General features: G+C 40.1%; 2 protein-coding genes across 2 annotated transcripts in view; both read right to left on the bottom strand.

Moving 5' to 3' along the window:
• The window catches only part of LOC146711186 (immunoglobulin gamma-1 heavy chain-like), a 162,833-nt gene that overhangs the window by 82,415 nt on the left and 62,627 nt on the right, over nt 1-17,791 (bottom strand). The gene's annotated exons all lie outside the window — the stretch shown is intronic.
• LOC146711188 (uncharacterized) lies at nt 14,623-15,265 on the bottom strand. The gene is made up of 3 exons (XM_085455310.1): nt 15,077-15,265; nt 14,873-14,990; nt 14,623-14,741 (listed from the first exon to the last, which is right to left on the bottom strand). Exons 1-3 carry the CDS (start codon nt 15,176-15,178, stop codon nt 14,623-14,625), a joined length of 339 nt encoding a protein of 112 aa, XP_085311436.1. The 5' UTR covers nt 15,179-15,265.

The raw sequence follows: 17,791 nt of genomic DNA, 5'->3' as shown, positions 1-17,791 counted from the left end.
TGGTGAGTAACCTTCAGTAATACTAATAAATCACACAGCAATAGTACATTCATATAGGTTCAAAAAGCATGATAATATATTAAGTAATCCAAAGCATTCAGAACACGTTACTCTCATAGAGTAACGTAACAGAATACATTACAAAATACATTTCGGGCCATGTAATCTGTAATCTGTAGTGGAATATATTTTAAAAATAACCTTTCCCAACACTGTTCATCTGCAGCTGCTGCTGTCTGTTGTTGTCTCTGGAGATAGTAAACCGGCCTTGGACCGAGGGAGAGTAGAAAGCTCTGCTACTATCAGTATAAATGAGAGCAGTCCACTTCAGTCCTTTTCTAGGATCCTGTCTGATCCAGTGTATCCAGTAGCTGCTGAATGTGAATCCAGAGGCTGGGCAGGTCCATTTGTGAGATTCTCTGGGTTCAGACTGTGTTATTATTGTAAGGTCTACCTTAAAATATAAAGCACCTTGAGGCGACTGTTGTTGTGATTTGGAGCTATATAAATAAAACTGAATTGAATTGTTAGGATCTGGCAAACAAGACCTGTCAACAGCAATAAAATAGCAGATAAGAAATTATTTTAAACATAAATTAAAAGAACTATATTTTTTGTATTTATTTACTTATTTGTAAAAGGTTTTACCTGCTCAGCAGACAGTCAAAAGGAGCAGTGTTGTTTTATAAATCATTGTGTTTAACTGTGTCTGTCTACTATTCTCCACCGGGTCAAAGGAGCTTGCAAAGAAAAGCGTCTGGACTTCTTTAAGTTACTTGAAGACATTTCACCTCTCATCCGAGAAGCTTCTTCAGTTCTAAGGTCAAATGGTGGAGAGTCCCAGATATAAACCTAGTGGGAGTAACCCCCCACAGAGGGACAAAAGGACCCCCTGATGATCCTCTAATCGCCTGAGCCAAGGTGTGAAACTGGGTGTGGGTCCCAATCAGCCAGAGTTTCGGGTGAGTTCATTGTGAAACCTGGCCCCACCTTATCATGCGAATTCCTGAGGTCAGATGGCCCAGGATGTGAGTGGGCGTTAAGGCGTCTGGGAAGGGATCTCAAAACTGGATTATAGATGGCAGAGAGTTGGTGTCGTAAACCCCCGCCTCTGTTCAAAAATGGTCGCTCACAGTGGACATAGATGGCTTCTTTCACTCCTCTTTCAAACCATCTGTCCTCTCTGTCCAAAATGTGAACATTGGCATCCTCGAAAGAGTGTCCTTTATCCTTAAGATGCAGATGGACTGCTGAGTCTTGTCCCGTGGAGGTGGCTCTTCTATGTTGTGCCATGCGCTTGTGAAGTGGCTGTTTGGTCTCTCCAATGTAGAGGTCTGGGCATTCCTCGCTGCACTGTACAGCATACACCACATTGTTAAGTCTGTGTTTTGGCGTTTTGTCTTTCGGGTGAACCAGTTTCTGTCTGAGCGTGTTGCTGGGTCTGAAATGCACCGGGATGTCATGCTTGGAGAAAACTCTCCTGAGTTTCTCTGATACACCGGCTACATAGGGGATGACAATGTTGTTGCGTCTGTCCTTCTTATCCTCCCTCGCTGGTGTCTGGTCTTCTTTTCTGTGCCTCTTTGCTGACTTTAAGAACGCCCATTTAGGATAGCCGCACGTTTTGAGTGTTTCCTTAGTCTTAATAGATTAAGTATTAGAATATTGTCATAATACCACAGTTATGATGCAAGATAAATATATCATAAAGGGCTGTAGGATTTTGTACAGCTGCTTAAACAATTTCAGTCACTGTGAGTCTCGAGCCCAGTAATAAACAGCAGAATCTTCAGTCTTCAGACTGTCAGAGTCTGCCCATCAAGACCCATCAATAGAAATAAACAGGCGGTTAAGAAAATAAACTATTTTCAACATAAACAAACATAAGTACCTGAAAAGAGTTTTTGTAAAGAATTTTACCTACACAGCAGACAGTCAAAATAAGTAGCACTATGCTGCAGACCATCTTGTTTAACTTAGTCAGTCCACTATTCTCTCCAGACTCTAAGCAGCCAGATAAGTAGGTGGAAGACATGTAAATGTTTGCATATGTTGGGGACCTCAAACACTGGAGTACTCAAATACTTTTCATTTCAAATTAATCTGAAATCATCCAATGTAACATTTTCATCTATTTCTCATCAAAAACGCATTTACAAAATTGAAAGAAAATGTAGTATTAAATTATGCCTTAACATCTGAAAAACAGTTTACAGCTCTGATAATATGAAGTGCAAAACTATATTAACTGAAGATTTTGAGACTTATTGTAAGTAATTTTCACAACATGGATTTCACTGTTGAAATTGTATCTTCAATTAAGTGTAGGATCAACACCTTATAAGCTTTACATTAAATTCCTGTTTGTAATGGACTGAAACCTGCTTTCAAAGTTTTCAAGTGGTTATTTTATATTGATTTGGGTATTACCAGGCAACACATATATAATAGGGGTGCAACGATACACAAAATTCACGGTTCGGTTCGATACTTTGGTGTCATGGTTCGATATTTTTTCGATACAAAAAAATGTTTATGTCTTTTTAATTTGTCATTTATCAAAATTATAAATATATATTTTAACTCAAAAGTACAGTTTTTAAATGTAATGTTGCTGAAACAACAAAATAATTTAAAAATAAAATAAATCTATCTGATCGAGAAATCACTCATCTTTGGAAAAGAGAGTGTATTACAGAGAAATGGCTCTTTCCAAAATAAAAGCTATACTATACGCTTCTTCTGGGCTATATTCTCAGCAGCATATTAAACATATCAGGTCCCCATAAGGAGAATCATGTGCTAACGGCTGTCTAAATGACTCGGGTAAAGTTTGTAGCATTAATCTCATTAAACATTAACACATTACGACAAGTTACCGCGGATCGCCCCGTGCGTGGGGCTGGACGGCGTCAACACGTTAACAAGCTAACTGCACTAGTTCCCACCAATTGAGCATTGCGTGGCACATCCGACATACTGTTTTACTTTTGTTCATGACGCGCTTACCATCAGGGTCATACTTCACATGAAAACCAAAATAGTTCCAAATGCCACATCTGAATGAGGGTGGGGGAGGTTGAATTTCGGGTAGCGTTGAGGCAGTTGCCATGTTGCAACTAGCTTAGCTTCTGTCTTGCTAGCTTGCCCTGCGCTCAGTGGATCTGCACTCGACAGTGCAGCCTAGGCGGAGTAGTTGAACGCAGATCCACTGAGCGCTCAACACAGACAGCATCGTCAGAAGGAAAGTTGATAAAATAAATAAAAAATGTTGTATTGTTCGATACATATGCGTACCGAACCAAAAGCACTGTATCGAACGGTTCAATATCGATACGAGTATTGTTGCACCCCTAATATATACATATAAATGTACTTAGTGATAAATATTAAAATATGATAAGACCTCTTAATTAAACCAGATATAACCAGATGTAATACATACAAAGTCAGATATGCTATGTAGTTGTAATAAAAAGAGGAAGTATTTTTTGTGTGACGGCTCCGTTACTGTCTCTCACTGTGTCTCTCTTGGCACAGTAATACACTGCTGTGTCCTCAGTCTTCAGATTGTTCATGTGTAGATAGACTTTACTGCTGGAGTCATCTCTTGAGATGGTGAATCTACCCAGTACAGATTGGGAATAATAGATAGGAGTACTAGATGTGTGTACCAAAGCAATCCACTCCAGCCCTTTTCCAGGAGCCTGTCGGATCCAGTTCCACACTTCGCTACTAAAGCTAAATCCAGATGTTGTACAGGTGAGTCTGTGTGACTCTCCAGGTCCTTTGACAGCTGGTTCAGACTCTGTTATAGTCCAACCTTTAACACAACTTGAAACAATGAGAGCAACCAACAGAAGTGTTAACTTTCTGTAAGCCATGTTGACAGTGACTCAGGTATGTTTTCACGCCTTTAAATATGATCATGTAAAAGATCATTGATAATTTGTTTACATCAAGCTCCTCCTCTTACATTCAAATTCTGTGTTTAAATTCAAATCTCAGGGGTTTAAAAGGTGTCAAAAGGCCCTCATTATAAATCATTTGATGTTTTTTTCTTTCAACTTTTGATTACAGCTAGTTTTTGTCTTGCAATGCTCTGTATATTTAACGAATTGTTACCTAAAGGCAATAAGTTTTGTCACAGCACTGAAATATATTTGTTCTCAGTAGAAGGAGAACTGATTAATATTTATTTTCTTTCATTGATTCCACTGCTGTTTAGCTTTAACTTTATGTTAGATGTTTGTTTTTGTTTTTTTAAAATGTTGACTTCAAGCCCCGCAGCAGTATCTGTGGACAGTCACCAAGGTAATTAACAAAATGTCGCTCTCTTTCTGTGCCTCAATATCCTGCTGATGAGATTCATAAAAAGGTGTTTTGGGGTTTCTCAACACACACAATCTGTAATTAAAACATCACTGACTACTGACTGTCAAGGCTTGCTGCGTAGCAGGCAGGAGTCAGGCCCACATGCAGAACTCAGAATCAGGAAACAAGGACTAGAAGCAAAGAAAACAAATTTAGTATCATTGAACAACAAAAGCATAATCAGAGGACTAAATATAAGGCTTGGACATAAAGTACATAAATCCAAAAGGATACATCAAAATCCCAGAAAAATTCCAAACTCAGGGGCCATTTTTACTAACTTTTATTTGCAGTTTCTTTTTTTAAAAATTTTCAAACATACCACACAGCAATGTTCTTATTTGTCTTCTGATACGTTTATATATTAAATGTACTTTAGAAATGTGTCTTAAATCATATGTAGTTAGTATGTTTTTGGGTAAACAAAAAGTTTTATGATAAATAATGTTTTGAGGATGTTTTTACTTTAATCCACTACAATTGGAAACTTTATTTTCTCGGCCCTGTTGAAGTTAGTTTCTGATCAGTTTGGCACAGTTTAACTGGAGCTAGTCTTTGTACTTCAGATGCTTCAGGCTCTTAAATATTCAACATCATGACTGTTTCTCCTGCTATAGTGACCACTAGCTATAACAGACAGAGTTTAAGCTGAGAGTGGAAAAAAGAGACAAAAAAGATCTGTTTTTCTAAATCCAAACTCACTTGCTCGAGAGGACAGGCTACAGGAAGACATGTTGCACATTTGACCCCATCAAGTTTACAGGTGGATGCACTAGCTAGCATTAGTATAGAGTAACATTCTTTGTTTCAACTGTTGCAACAGTAACATCTGTTAATATGAGTATCCTGAAAATACATTTTATTTTGACTGATAAACAATCCAAGTCCTTCAGTGTTTTGAGTTGGAAAAAGATCAGCTTATTCAGTCTATTAAAAGAAAGAAAGAAAAGAAAGCACCCTGTGACCACAACCTAAAGACAGAGACTTAACACTGACTGCCCTCTAGTGTCCTGATCAGAGCTGCCACAAGAGTTTTGAGTTTTGAGAATTTTAAAACATGGTTATTTCTATTTTATCTAGACAGTGATTTTAACAATCACATTGTAAAGGCTGTGTGAGACTGCTTTTCATTTGTGTGTTTATTGTTTTATAAACACACACATTGTTTTTTAGTCATTCATTTATTTAGTTAATTTTTATTTTTCTATGTGTGTGTAAGGGTAAGTGAAAAGAATTTCCTAGTACATTGATTTCCCTATCTGAGCCGACCTGTTGCAAAGCTGCTCTCAATTAAAGAATAACAAGGGACCTGAAAGGTCATGGTCAAAGGCTTTCCAGGCTGCACAATCCTTAGGTTAAATATTGATACGTCGGTTGGCATAAATTTTCTATTTCATCATGTTCTCTTTGCGTATTCGGGCTTCCTTTTTTTTTTTTTTTTTGTCCCGTTTGGATCTATAGCCATCAGAATTGTTGTCTTAAGGCCAAGAAAGATGCCAAGCGGATTTATTTTACCAAGTGGATCATCATGGCCTTGCCATATTGGTCCATTTGATTGACCTTTATTATAATTATGAATTTATTTTATTTTCAGTTGCTACAAACGGGACAGACATGACTGTGGGATAGGACAGGGGGAAAGAATGAAAGAAAGAGAGGGAGAGAAAGAAAACCAAAGGGGAGAAGAGACGGTGAGAAGGGGGGGAAGAGAGAAAAAAAAAACAAACAAACAAAAAAAAAAAAAACACCTGGGTCACCTGTATGGAGAAAAAAAAATAGAAGAGAAAGCAAACAACAAAGAGCAACATAATAAGAAAAAAAAAAGCACCATCACAATAAACTAGCTAGCAGTAGATATCAATAGTTACTAAATAATAAACGATATTGTGCAGCACACAAGATAGACAGCGCACAATGTGCTTTGAGGCAGCAGCCGAGGAAGCTGTACCCATGTGTACACCTGTGTGCATACCTGTGTGGATCAGCATGCTTGCATTCCAAAGGTTTCTCCATGTAATGATCTGCTAGGGAGTGTGGGGAGCCACAGCCCTGTCCTCTATGGTATGAAGCAGGTATGGAGGAGATCAAAACTCCAGACATCCAGAGGCCCCCAGAACACAAGAGACCAAGGAAGACCCACAGAGGGGCAGCCGCGCCACTGTCCCAAATTGTCCCAAGAGCTAAGGAGAGTCCCAGATGAGGGCTCATTCAGCAGCCGCGGAGCAGAAGCCAGGGGGAGTTGCAGTGACGCGCCCGTGAGCTCCGCCGGCAGCCAGCTGTGCCTGAGTGACCGAGCCCCAGGCCGAGAGGCCGGGGGCACCCCACCTCCGAAATGGCCCAAGCGAGCCCCAATAAGCGGCCGCCAAGGAGTGAGCCGGTGTGTACCCGGACGCCCACCCCCAGACACAAAGAACCACCAACGCACCGACACCTGAGGGAGTCCGCCACCGGCAGGGGAAGTGGTGGTGGGTGGAGATAGGCCTCCAAACCTTGGAGGGCCTGAGATGTCCCCAGAGAGGTGGCGTCTGATACCCAACCTGACATATAGACACAGACATACAGGCACACACAGACACAAACATCCATTCCCACCCTCATGCTCTCATATGCACTTACTCCACACTCAACCGACGTGGAGATTCCTTCCACAATCCAAAGACATGCAGTTAGTGGAGTTTCTATTGGTATTTTCCTCTAAAACTTGTTTATTCTTATTTCTCCTGACATATTGTACAGCTGCTAAACAAGCTCCAGTCATTGTGAGTCTCGAGCACAATAATAAACAGCAGAATCTTCTGGCTTCAGACTGTTCATCTGCAGGTACAGCTGCTGTCTGCTGTTGTCTCTGGAGATGGCGAACTGGCCTCTGACTGAATCAGAGTAGAATGCTCCACTACTATCAGAGTAAATGAAAACAATCCACTCCAGTCCTTTTCCAGAAGCCTGTCTGACCCAGACCATATAGTAGCTGCTGAACGTGAATCCAGAGGCTGTACAGGTCAGCCTGTGTGAATCTCCTGGTCTTTTAACTGCTGGTTCAGACTCTGTTAGAGTCTGACCATCAACACCTGTCAATAGAAATAAAGAGAGAGAATTTAAACAGAATATACATTACTGCAAATAATTTTTTTTGGTAAAAGCTTTACCTGCACAGCAGACAGTCAAAAGTATCAGCGCTGTCTTACAATCCATCTTGAGTAACTGTCTGTCCACTATTCCCTGCATGCTTTGAGCAGTCTGATAAGTGGAGGCAGAAGAAAGGATATTTGCATCAGCTCCTCCTCAACATTAGGAGAGAAGAGGTGAATAATGAAATAGGTTTTACTCAAAGACACTGTACTTCACTCAAGAATATATATATTACATTTTATACATTTAAAATTATAATTAACAGCAATGAAGATCAATGCTTTTAAAAACACAAGATCCAGGATTGTTTTATGGCTGTTTAAATCTGAGCTACTTTTTAGTTTACACACTAAGCTGGAGTCATCACTGATCGCACTGTTTTCCCTTCATTTTTTTTATACATCAAGAAGTGATTCCAAAAAATAATATTAAAAATGATAAGTTTTGAATTTTTGTGATTTATTTATTTTTTTTAACTTTTTTTATTGAGCATCAACAATGTAGTACAAAGACATAGATATAGCAAGGCCACAATGCTTCTTTTTATATATTTACCCTACCCCAAGAACATATTGGACACCGATCCAGAAGAGGAAAGAAATTAAAATAAATAAATGAATAAAGTGAATTTAAGTGAGGTACAAGGAAATTCACCATATTTGAAAATGTGCACTTAAAGGGGAATAGTTTACACAAAATTAATCCCAATCACACACAAAAAAAGGATTTACGGCAGCTGTCAAGCATCTTTCAGGTGGGTATGGTTTTAATTTTCTCTAAATGTTTTAGCAATGTATCCCAAACAGCAAAGAATCTCTCCTTTGACCCCTTGAGAGCACGGGCGACAGATCTGGTTGACATTCCTGCTGTCAGCATGCCAATTGCACGCTCCCTCATTGCTTGTGGCATCTGTGGCATTTTGCTGTGAGACAAAACTGCACATTCCAGGGTGGCCTTTTGTTGTGGGCAGTCTGAGGTACACCTGTGCACTACTCATGATGTCAGATCAGCATCCTGATGTGGCACACCTGTGAGGTGGGATGGATTATCTCAATGTGCCCACTACCACACATTTGGACTGATTTGTGACCACTGTTTGGGAGGGATGGTTATATTGTGTATCTGGGATGAATTTTAGGTCTCTACGTCCATCCCATGGGGAATGGGAGCAGTAACAAAGGTGTTGCGTTTATATTTTTGTTGAGTGTAAATGAGACGAGAGCTTTATCAATAGATTTAAAAATGATTTTGGAAGGTAAAGTGGGATACACTGAAAAAGATAAAGAAACTTGGGGAGTATGTTCATTTTTATACAATTTACCTTCCCTGCCAACAACAAATGAAGTGGCTTCCACTTCTTTGAGTCTGATTTGACCTTTTCAAATAACAGACAGAAATTTTCTTCATAGAGATTATGCAGATCTCTTGTTATATTTATGCCTAGGTATTTGAAGTCATTTTTGGCTGTTTTGAAAGGTGCAGCACTATTCTGTATTTGAAGAGCCAGATGGTTTACAGGATAACATTCGCTTTTACTGAAGTTCAGTTTGTACCCAGAGAAGGAGCCAAAGCTGCTTAAGGTGTGAATAATATTGGGGACACATGAAACAGGATCAGATACATACATTAACACATCATCTGCATAAAGGGACACTCTATGCTCTTTATCCATCCTATGGATACCCACAATTGATGGCAAGATTTTGAGTGTAATAGAGAGGGGCTCTATGGCCAGGGCAAATAACAATAGACTGATTGGACAGCCCTGACGGGTACCCCTTGTCAACTTAAAATAACGTGAACATTTATCATTTATGATTATAGAAGCTTTGGGTGATGTATATAAAAGTCTTATCCATGAAATAAATTTGGGGCCGTAACCAAACTTTTTTTAAACAAGCGAATAAATAACGCCATTCTACCCTATCAAATGCTTTCTCTGCACCCAGCGCAATAACCACCTCAGGCACCACGCTGGATGCAGGAGAGTGGATAACATTAAGGAGCCGATGGACATTTGTAAAGGAGTGACGGCCAGTTTCGTCTGCAGATATTACGTCGTGGACTGTGGTTTCTAGGCATTTTTACATCACAGTTTAGGAGTAAGATAGGACGGTATGAACCAGGTTCTGTGCTGTCTTTACCTGATTTCAGCAAAAGGAAAAGAGATGCTTCAGTCATTGACTGTGGAAGTGACCCACAAATAGCCTGTATTTGTATAGCGCTTTACTAGTCCCTAAAGATCCCAAAGCGCTTTACACATCCAGTCATCCACCCATTCACACACTGGTGATGGCAAGCTGTAACCACAGCCACCCTGGGGCGCACTGACAGAGGCGAGGCTGCCGAACACTGGTGCCACCGGGCCCTCTGACCACCACCAGTAGGCCTTGTCTCGCTCAAGTACACAACAACCAAGACTGTCCAAGCCAGGGCTCAAACCGGCAACCTTCCGATCACAAGGCGAACGCCCAACTCTTGAGCCACGATCGCCACAAGACAAAGAGTCATTAAAGACATCAAGTAAAATTGTTGTTAGCTTGTCAGAAATTTTTTTATAGAACTCAGTGGGGTGCCCATCAGGGCCCGGTGCCTTGCCATTCTGCATCGCCTTTATTGCAGTACCTATTTCTACATGACTGAGTGGAAGTTCAGCTTCAGTCCTATGGGCCACTGTTACAAGAGGAACCTGAAGATTATTAAAGAAATGCTCCATATCAGAGCAGTCACTTGTAGTCTCAGACATAGCTGGACTGGCCATCGGGCATACCGGGAATTTGCCCGGTGGTTTTTGTTTTTATGGGCCGATCATTTTTGTTTTTTTGTTTTTTTTGGAAGGGTATAAATAATAAAAGGTGTTGGATTGGCCAATTGGTCATGATCGACTCTGGGCTGGACCAATTACAGCCGAGGAGGTCGGATGCACCCTCCCCCTTGTTTAGCAATCTTATAGACGAACTAAAGAAAATGGAGAACAAAAAAAGGAAAGGAGGTGCAGAAATATTAGGGCCAAAAAGAAACAAGCCCTTCAGGCAGATGCTGCCAAATATCTAAAAATAACTGAATTGTTTGGCGGTAGCTATGGCATAGCTTCCACAGATTAAGCAACATCAGCAAGTGGTGGAGGCCAGCAGGTGGATAAGGGAAAGGGGAGGCAAGAGGAGGAGAGACCCGAGGCGGCCGCCGGTCATAGTGGCAGAGCAACTGAACTTCAGTTAAGAAGTTATGACCTGCTGTCTATCTGTGTCAGATATAAACCAAGTTTAGTTGTAGTTTGTTTCCTTGTGCTGACTTTTTACAGTCGCTTAGAATAACTGGTACTGCGTACTAGCTAGCATGACGGAGTTTATATACTGCTGGGCAGGTGCGATGAAGTTACTGATAGTAAATGTTATTTTATGCTTAAGGTTAGTTTCTCAAACTCCTCAAAATCTTAACAAATTTTGCCAATCCTTACATGTTGCACCAGGCTGATTTATTATCAAAAATGGAGAAGTCTGTGACAGAGGAGACAGAAGAGCAGCAGAGAGAGATGGAGCAAGAGAGAAATAAAAGAGCAGGAGATGGAGATGGAGAGATGACTTTATGTCATCGATGAGGGATGCATTTGACATTTTTCACATATTATAGCCCAACAAGTTACTTATAGCAATTTAAATACGAGCAATCAGTTTTTGGCAAATACCGGAAATCAGTTTTTGGCACAACACCGGCTATTGCTGTTAATAATACAACAGCTTCTTGCCATTTTTTATGTTTCTTTTTATCACTATGTAACTGAGTTCAATTGAAAGCCTGCATGCGCTAGTACCTCTTGCCACAAGTTCCCAGAATCCTTTGCAGTTTTACCCCTGACTGACGTCACATTTTTGGTGGGCCGGTCTCTAGTTAAAATGCCCGGGCTGATTTTTTGTCCCAGTCCAGCACTGGTCTCAGATGTATAAAGATTTGAATAGAACGTAGTGAAAGTTTCTTTAATTTCTTCAGGGTTAATAGTTAGCTCACCATCATCTTTTCGTATTTGTATAATTTGTTGTGCGGCTCATATACATAACCTCGTGATTTTAACAGAAGGCGTTCAGTTTTTTCAGTTGACAGCAAATTGCATTGTGTTTGGAGATCCAGCTTCCTTTTATAAAGCTCAGGAGAAGGAGAAGTTGTCACGGTCCTGGGTCTCCTGACCCAGCGTTTTTAGTTCTTTGTGATGTTTGTATTATTGTACTTGTGAGTTATTCTATGGTTTCTAGTTTCGATCCCTTACCCTTCATGTTTCTCTGTGTCCCCTCTGTTCTGTGTAAGTCTGTGTCTGCATGTTTGAGTTCCCCTCTGTGTCTTTCGGTTCTTAGAGTCCTCTGCCTTATGGTTTATGTCTCTGTGTTTCTTAGTTGCTGTCTCCACTGTGTCAAGTTCGCGTCTCTGTGTGATCCTTCCTGTTTTACTTTGAAGGTCTTATGTGAATGCGTCCTGCTTTGCTTGTCTCATCAGTCCTGATTTCTCCCAGCTGTGCCCTCCTTCTGTGTCTCATTCCCCTCGTTACTCCCCAGTGTATTTAAACCCTGTGTTTCTCTGAGTTAGTGTTGTATCGTCCCTCATGCTGTGTGGATCTCCCTGTGTTTCCCTGTGAGTTTTAGTCCACTGTTTCCCTGTTTAGCTTAGTTTACTTTGTATGCTTGTTTTTCTGTGACCAGCCAATAAAGCTGTGATTTTGAGTTCATCCCCTGATTCTGAGTCCTCATCTCCTGCCTGCCACACAGCGTTTCATGACAGAAGTAGATAGTGATGGCCAAATGAAGCTTTCCGAAGCACTGAAGCTTGTATTGAAAAACGGTTCATTACTCGAAGCTTTTCAACACAGTCCTCTCCGGTGACATCTGGTGGTGAAAATTTTGAAGAGCAGCTTGAATCTGCAAAATAAAACGGACTGCTCAATTATCACTGCTCACTCAAGAGTGGAGTTCTCTCTGATATTGGGCCACCGTTCCGTTGCTTTGAACATGTAATTGGTTTTGTTTTCTCGATTGGGGGGCTGAAAAAAATGTAATGCGTATCTGCGTAATACATTTTGATCAATAAACTTTCCCTATTTGAACATGCACTATGGTGTGGCCTTTCTTTGCTCATAACTCCTTGATGTTGGTAAATACAATAAGTGAGCAATATATATAATATACATATGATAATGCACAGCACATTATGGAGTATGCCCCTGCTGTGAAGTCCTGCCTCCATCTACTTGTCGTTTAATCACTGGACAGCTGGACAGGTTCATACAAAATATTAGATTAGGCCAATTCCTATACATATTTTTGACCTAGGGGTGGGATTGATTGTGAACTGGAAAGGGAAAATGCTTAGGGGGCTGAGTACGGCTGCATCGTCACTGATTTGTAGAATCCTTTTGATTCGATACAGGATCCGATTCAATTTGATTGGAATCTGGAAAGTTTTGCCTCAGTCAGAAATATTACAAGTCTGATCATTTAACAGTATATATCTATAATTTCGTATCTATTAAAAGAAAGCTGACACATGTGAGACTTAATTAGAGATGTAAACAGAGAGTTATGAAACCTGCAGCTGCAGAAGCCAGCGAAAAAAAAAAGAGGCAAACACAGCGCGGACCCGACGACACATCAAAATCTGACTCTGACGCGTCGGGTCCGCGCTCTGTGTTTACGTTTGTATGCAGAATCCGTAAACCTGCTCGCAGTTACTGTTTTAGCTGCATGGTGTTTGACGACATGTTGTGAGGTTTAACCTGAGATGCTGGCGTTTCAGGCATAATAACGTTAATTTACAAATCGACACAGGATTGTAATGAATCAATATCACTTTATTCAATTTAGCATGGATTGTAATCAGAAAGGCGATAATCAAAACCCACCCCTAATCAAGAACTTGCAAAGTAAAAACATGATCTATGTAAGGTAGCCCTTTTGTTATTTACATTTAAAAAGAGGATTAGTGTTACTGTGCGCTGGCTGAGTCTGTTTCTTTTCTTAGAAATAGTTTCTCCTGCCCTGGAGAAAATCCACTTGCATGGAACAGAAGAGGCTGTGGAGTGCAGGAACTACACTGCAAGCTGGTAGATATGCAGGTATTCCTGGGTCCTGCAGACTATCACCTAAAAACAATAAACAAAATGATTTTCTAAACTGTAGCAATGTAATGTACGTATAGTGCCAAATACATTTTTGTAGTCTTCATTAGCTTTAATTCACATGGAAGTGTTCCTAAAGTCATATGCTGTGATGATATTTACATTATGAAAACATGATTTTGGACATTTCAAGTTTTTCACTTCGGCAGATAAAATGAATTGAGCAAAATCAACTCAAAATATTTCCACACGCCAGAACGTCCTCTCTTCCTTGCTGGCTCCATATCTGTCAGTGGAATGATCACCTCGTCGCTATCTGTCACCATCAACACACTCCACGAATCCCGTGGATGATTCACTTCCTTATATCCGTTTGAATCAGGTACCGAAGCAGTTACGTGCGTAATGAAGCTTCGGACGTCACTGGTCACGTGACTTTTGCCAAACGAAGCAAGCCTCGACACAGTGCTTCTGAACCAGTGTGTTGTTTTTTTTCGACACACGCTCCGGAGCGTCAGCTTCAAGCGGGCCATCACTAGAAGTAGAATACAGAACATCTAACATAGAGATAGTTTAGTTAGTGATGGGCAGATGAAGCTTCATGAAGCACTGAAGCTTTTCATCCAATTGGTTCATCCCAGCGCAAAGCTTCTTGAAGCTTCATTTGCTCTAGTAGGACACCTACTGGACGTAAAAATATTAGTTGGCATGAATTTGAAGAGTGTGGCCTTTTGCACACAGCCTGTAAATGTCAACAACAAAAGGAGTGTGTAAAACATGTATATTGTAGTGATGGCAGTATACTGTGTATATTTATACTGGCAGTATGGAAAATGATTATTTGGAAATGCTTAAAATGGAAATGCTCATTTACTGTGAGGTGAGGTGTGGTTGGGGTGTGGACAGTAGTTGTGCTTTTGTAACGTTGAGGTATGGATAGCTACAGGCTTTGAGCCTCAGTCCTGCCTGTTCACATTTTATTCTCTAAAAACTAAATTTTCACTGCTTTTATGACCTTTTTAGTGGGGAGAACATGATTTAACAAATCTTTTGAATCCTTTGTCCTCCACAATGCTAAATGGCTGGGAGTCCTCAATCACCATGCTAACCAGGTCTTCATCTATTTGAGATTGTTCTCCTGAGGAAAGACAATAAAGACAAAGCACAAATATAAATATCACACACATAACTTATAACAGTTGTATAATATTGTTATATCATTTAGTAACATTACTGCATGCTATATTATCATGGCATTTGATGGCTCACCTGGTCTTGCTCCACAATCGGTGTTCCCCTTATTCTCATGCAAAGCTCTGTAGTGCCTAAGCATGGATGAGGTGTTGTTGTTATATCCCAGCTCCCTGGCACATAGCAAACACTTCACCTTGTACAAAAGTCAAGACAGCTTAACATAAATTGTATTGCACCATCAGTATTATGAAAATACATCTTCTGTAGAAATTTACATACCTTGTTGGGAGGAATAAGATCAAAATGTTCCCACACAGGGGAGGACATCCTCCTCTTCTTAGCTGGCTCCATTCTCTCCTGACTTTCTCTCCTCACTCTCATAAACCTCCAAACTGTCTCCAAACTCTCACTAACCGCAACTCTCCATCAAACACCCACATTTTGAATGAAGTCTGAGGGTTTATATCGCTGTCATATCTCGTGGCAAAGTTCGAACCACTTCATGAACCAGTCACGTGGTACAGCCGGGCAGCGAGGCTTCGGACGTCATCATTTTCAGCTCCTCCCATAAATGAAGCAAGCCTCGATACGCGCATCGCGGAAACGCTCCCTCAATTACTCGACACAAGCTTCAAAGCCTCGATACAGAACGTCACATCACTAAGTTTAGTTAGTTCCTCTTGCCTAATTCGATTCATTTTGTTTTTTCTAGATGAATATGAGATGATTTCTCCCCTGATTACAGCCTTTAATGCTTCCCACAAGAGGGAAGGTGAAACATTATCTTTCTGGTTGAAAATGAGAAAGTCATGTATTTTTTTTGATATCGTTTCACAGAAACCCTTATCTGCCAGGAGAGTCCTGTCTAATTTCCAGGGTGGATGTTCTGATTGGTAAAAAGGAAACACAAGATCTAAAAGTACAGGAGCATGATCTGACTCAACAATGGTTAAATATTCAGTTTTCTTGACTAAGGGGAGGAGATTCTGGTCAATGAAAAAATAGTCTATTCTACTATATGAGTGATGTACATTAGAGAAAAAGGAAAATGATTTACGTTGTGGAAATAAAAACCGCCAGGGGTCAACACATCCTATTTGGGCCATAAAAATGGATAATAATTTGGCTTTTTTGGAGAGATTTGTAGGTTTACAACTGGAGCGGTCAAGTGCTACGTTCATCACACAGTTCAAGTCTCTACCAAAAATCAGCTGTTTTGAGTTCATATCTGGAATTAATGATATTTTACTAATAAACTTATCATCATCCCATTTCGGGGCATGAATATTTATCAGAACCACAGGCTTATGGTATAGGAGTCCTGAAACCATCACAAATCGCCCCTGCGGGTCTGAAATAACAGTGGGTACATTAAATTGAGTTATTTTATGGATTAGTATGGCTGTTCTACATGTTTTTGAGTTGAGGCTCGAATGGAACGTTTTTCCTACCCATCCTTTCTTAAGTCTGATGTGATCTTTTACCAACAGGTGGGTTTCCTGGAGAAATGCAATGTCACATTTTAGATGCTTAAGATGATTAAATATCCTAGCTCTTTTGACAGGCCCATTCAAACCCTTCACATTCCAGCTAATGAATCGCACAGCAGCCGCCCCCACATCAATACCATTCACCATGTTTAACTAAGGCGATTACACCATAAGAATAACCAGGAAAAAAAGGTAAGCAATGAGCATATTTAAGTGCACAATTTGGAAAATTTCAACTCTTGTGTACATAGAGGTGAACAAACATTGTAAAGATCTGGTGGTGTCCCTTCTCTTACTCTTGTCCATAAACAAGGATTGTTAATGTCGACACATTGTTAGCTGCAAAGGATGCTAGCTTGTTTGCAGCATGTGTATCCAGAGTTTGTGCATTAATTGGCTTGTTTAGACATACTCAATATTTTCAAAGTTAGTTAAATTGACTTAGACATACAAATGTGTCGAAGTGTACACAACCAGTTAGTTATAAAAATATAGTTTTAAGATGTGAACCGGGAGCCCTCGCACATACGTCCCCCCTCTACATAGTACCGGAAGTCTCTCTCCTGGAGTCCATTTTTGTGATTGTCTGTTATCTTTATCTTTGTCTTTATTGCTAATGATCTGACTCAGGATCAGCGTTTGCATTTTCCTAAGAAAAAAAAAGAAAAACAATATAACTAACATAAATTTTAAAGTATTTTGTGTAGTTGTTAAAATTGGCTCTTGTCACTGTCAGTGTAGATGAATCAGCCTGTTCATACAACTTCTGTCTATGTGAGTTAAGTTGGCCCCCCCACCTTCTTCAAATCCAACAAAAGTGGTATCAAACGTTTGTGCTACGTTTGTGCTGCAAAAAATTTCGTTTGTGCTGCTATCATTTTAAATATATTAATAAAAATTTCTAGAGGTCATCAGAGGTCAACCAGCCCCCCCACATTAATTAAATCAAACAAAATGAGTGTCAATCAACTGTGCTACGTTTGTGCTGGTTTGTGCTGCAAAAATTGCCGTTTGTGCTGCTTCTGTTTTAAAGATATTAATGAAAATGTAAAGGTCAAAAGGTCAACCAGCCCCCCCCCACATTACCCAAATCCAACAAAAGTGGTATCAAACGTTTGTGCTACGTTTGTGCTGGTTTGTGCTGCTAAAATTGTCGTTTGTGCTGCTATCATTTTAAAGATATTCAAGAAAATTTGTAGAGGTCATCAGAGGTCAACCAGCCCCCCCCACATTAATGGAATCAAACAAAACTGGTGTCAATCAACTGTGCTACGTTTGTGCTGGTTTGTGCTGCTAAAATTGTCGTTTGTGCTACCTCTGTTTTAAAGATATTAATGAAAATGTAAAGGTCAAAAGGTCAACCAGCCCCCCCACATTAATGGAATCGAACAAAATTGATGTCAAACGTTTGTGCTACGTTTGTGCTGCAAAATTTGTCGTTTGTGCCGCTATCATTTTAAAGATATTCATAAAAATTTCTAGAGGTCATCAGAGGTCAACCAGC

The sequence above is a fragment of the Copadichromis virginalis genome, linkage group LG4 (genome assembly GCF_057382275.1).
Source record: "Copadichromis virginalis isolate Kocher_CV1m ecotype Utaka linkage group LG4, C_Virginalis_male_GT1.1, whole genome shotgun sequence".
Classification (NCBI taxonomy): Eukaryota; Metazoa; Chordata; class Actinopteri; order Cichliformes; family Cichlidae; genus Copadichromis; species Copadichromis virginalis.
The sequence above is the reverse complement of the archived record's forward strand: the minus strand, read 5'-3'. Positions and strand labels throughout refer to the sequence as shown.

What these genes read in the sequence shown, in the direction of transcription:
- LOC146711188 (XM_085455310.1), bottom strand. Translation starts at nt 15,178, where the DNA reads ATGAGAGTGAGGAGAGAAAGTCAGGAGAGAATGGAGCCAGCTAAGAAG. An exon ending in ATCTTATTCCTCCCAACAAG is followed by an intron (nt 14,991 to 15,076) that starts GTATGTAAATTT and finishes CTTTTGTACAAG; the next exon opens with GTGAAGTGTTTGCTATGTGC. An exon ending in CGATTGTGGAGCAAGACCAG is followed by an intron (nt 14,742 to 14,872) that starts GTGAGCCATCAA and finishes GTCTTTCCTCAG; the next exon opens with GAGAACAATCTCAAATAGAT.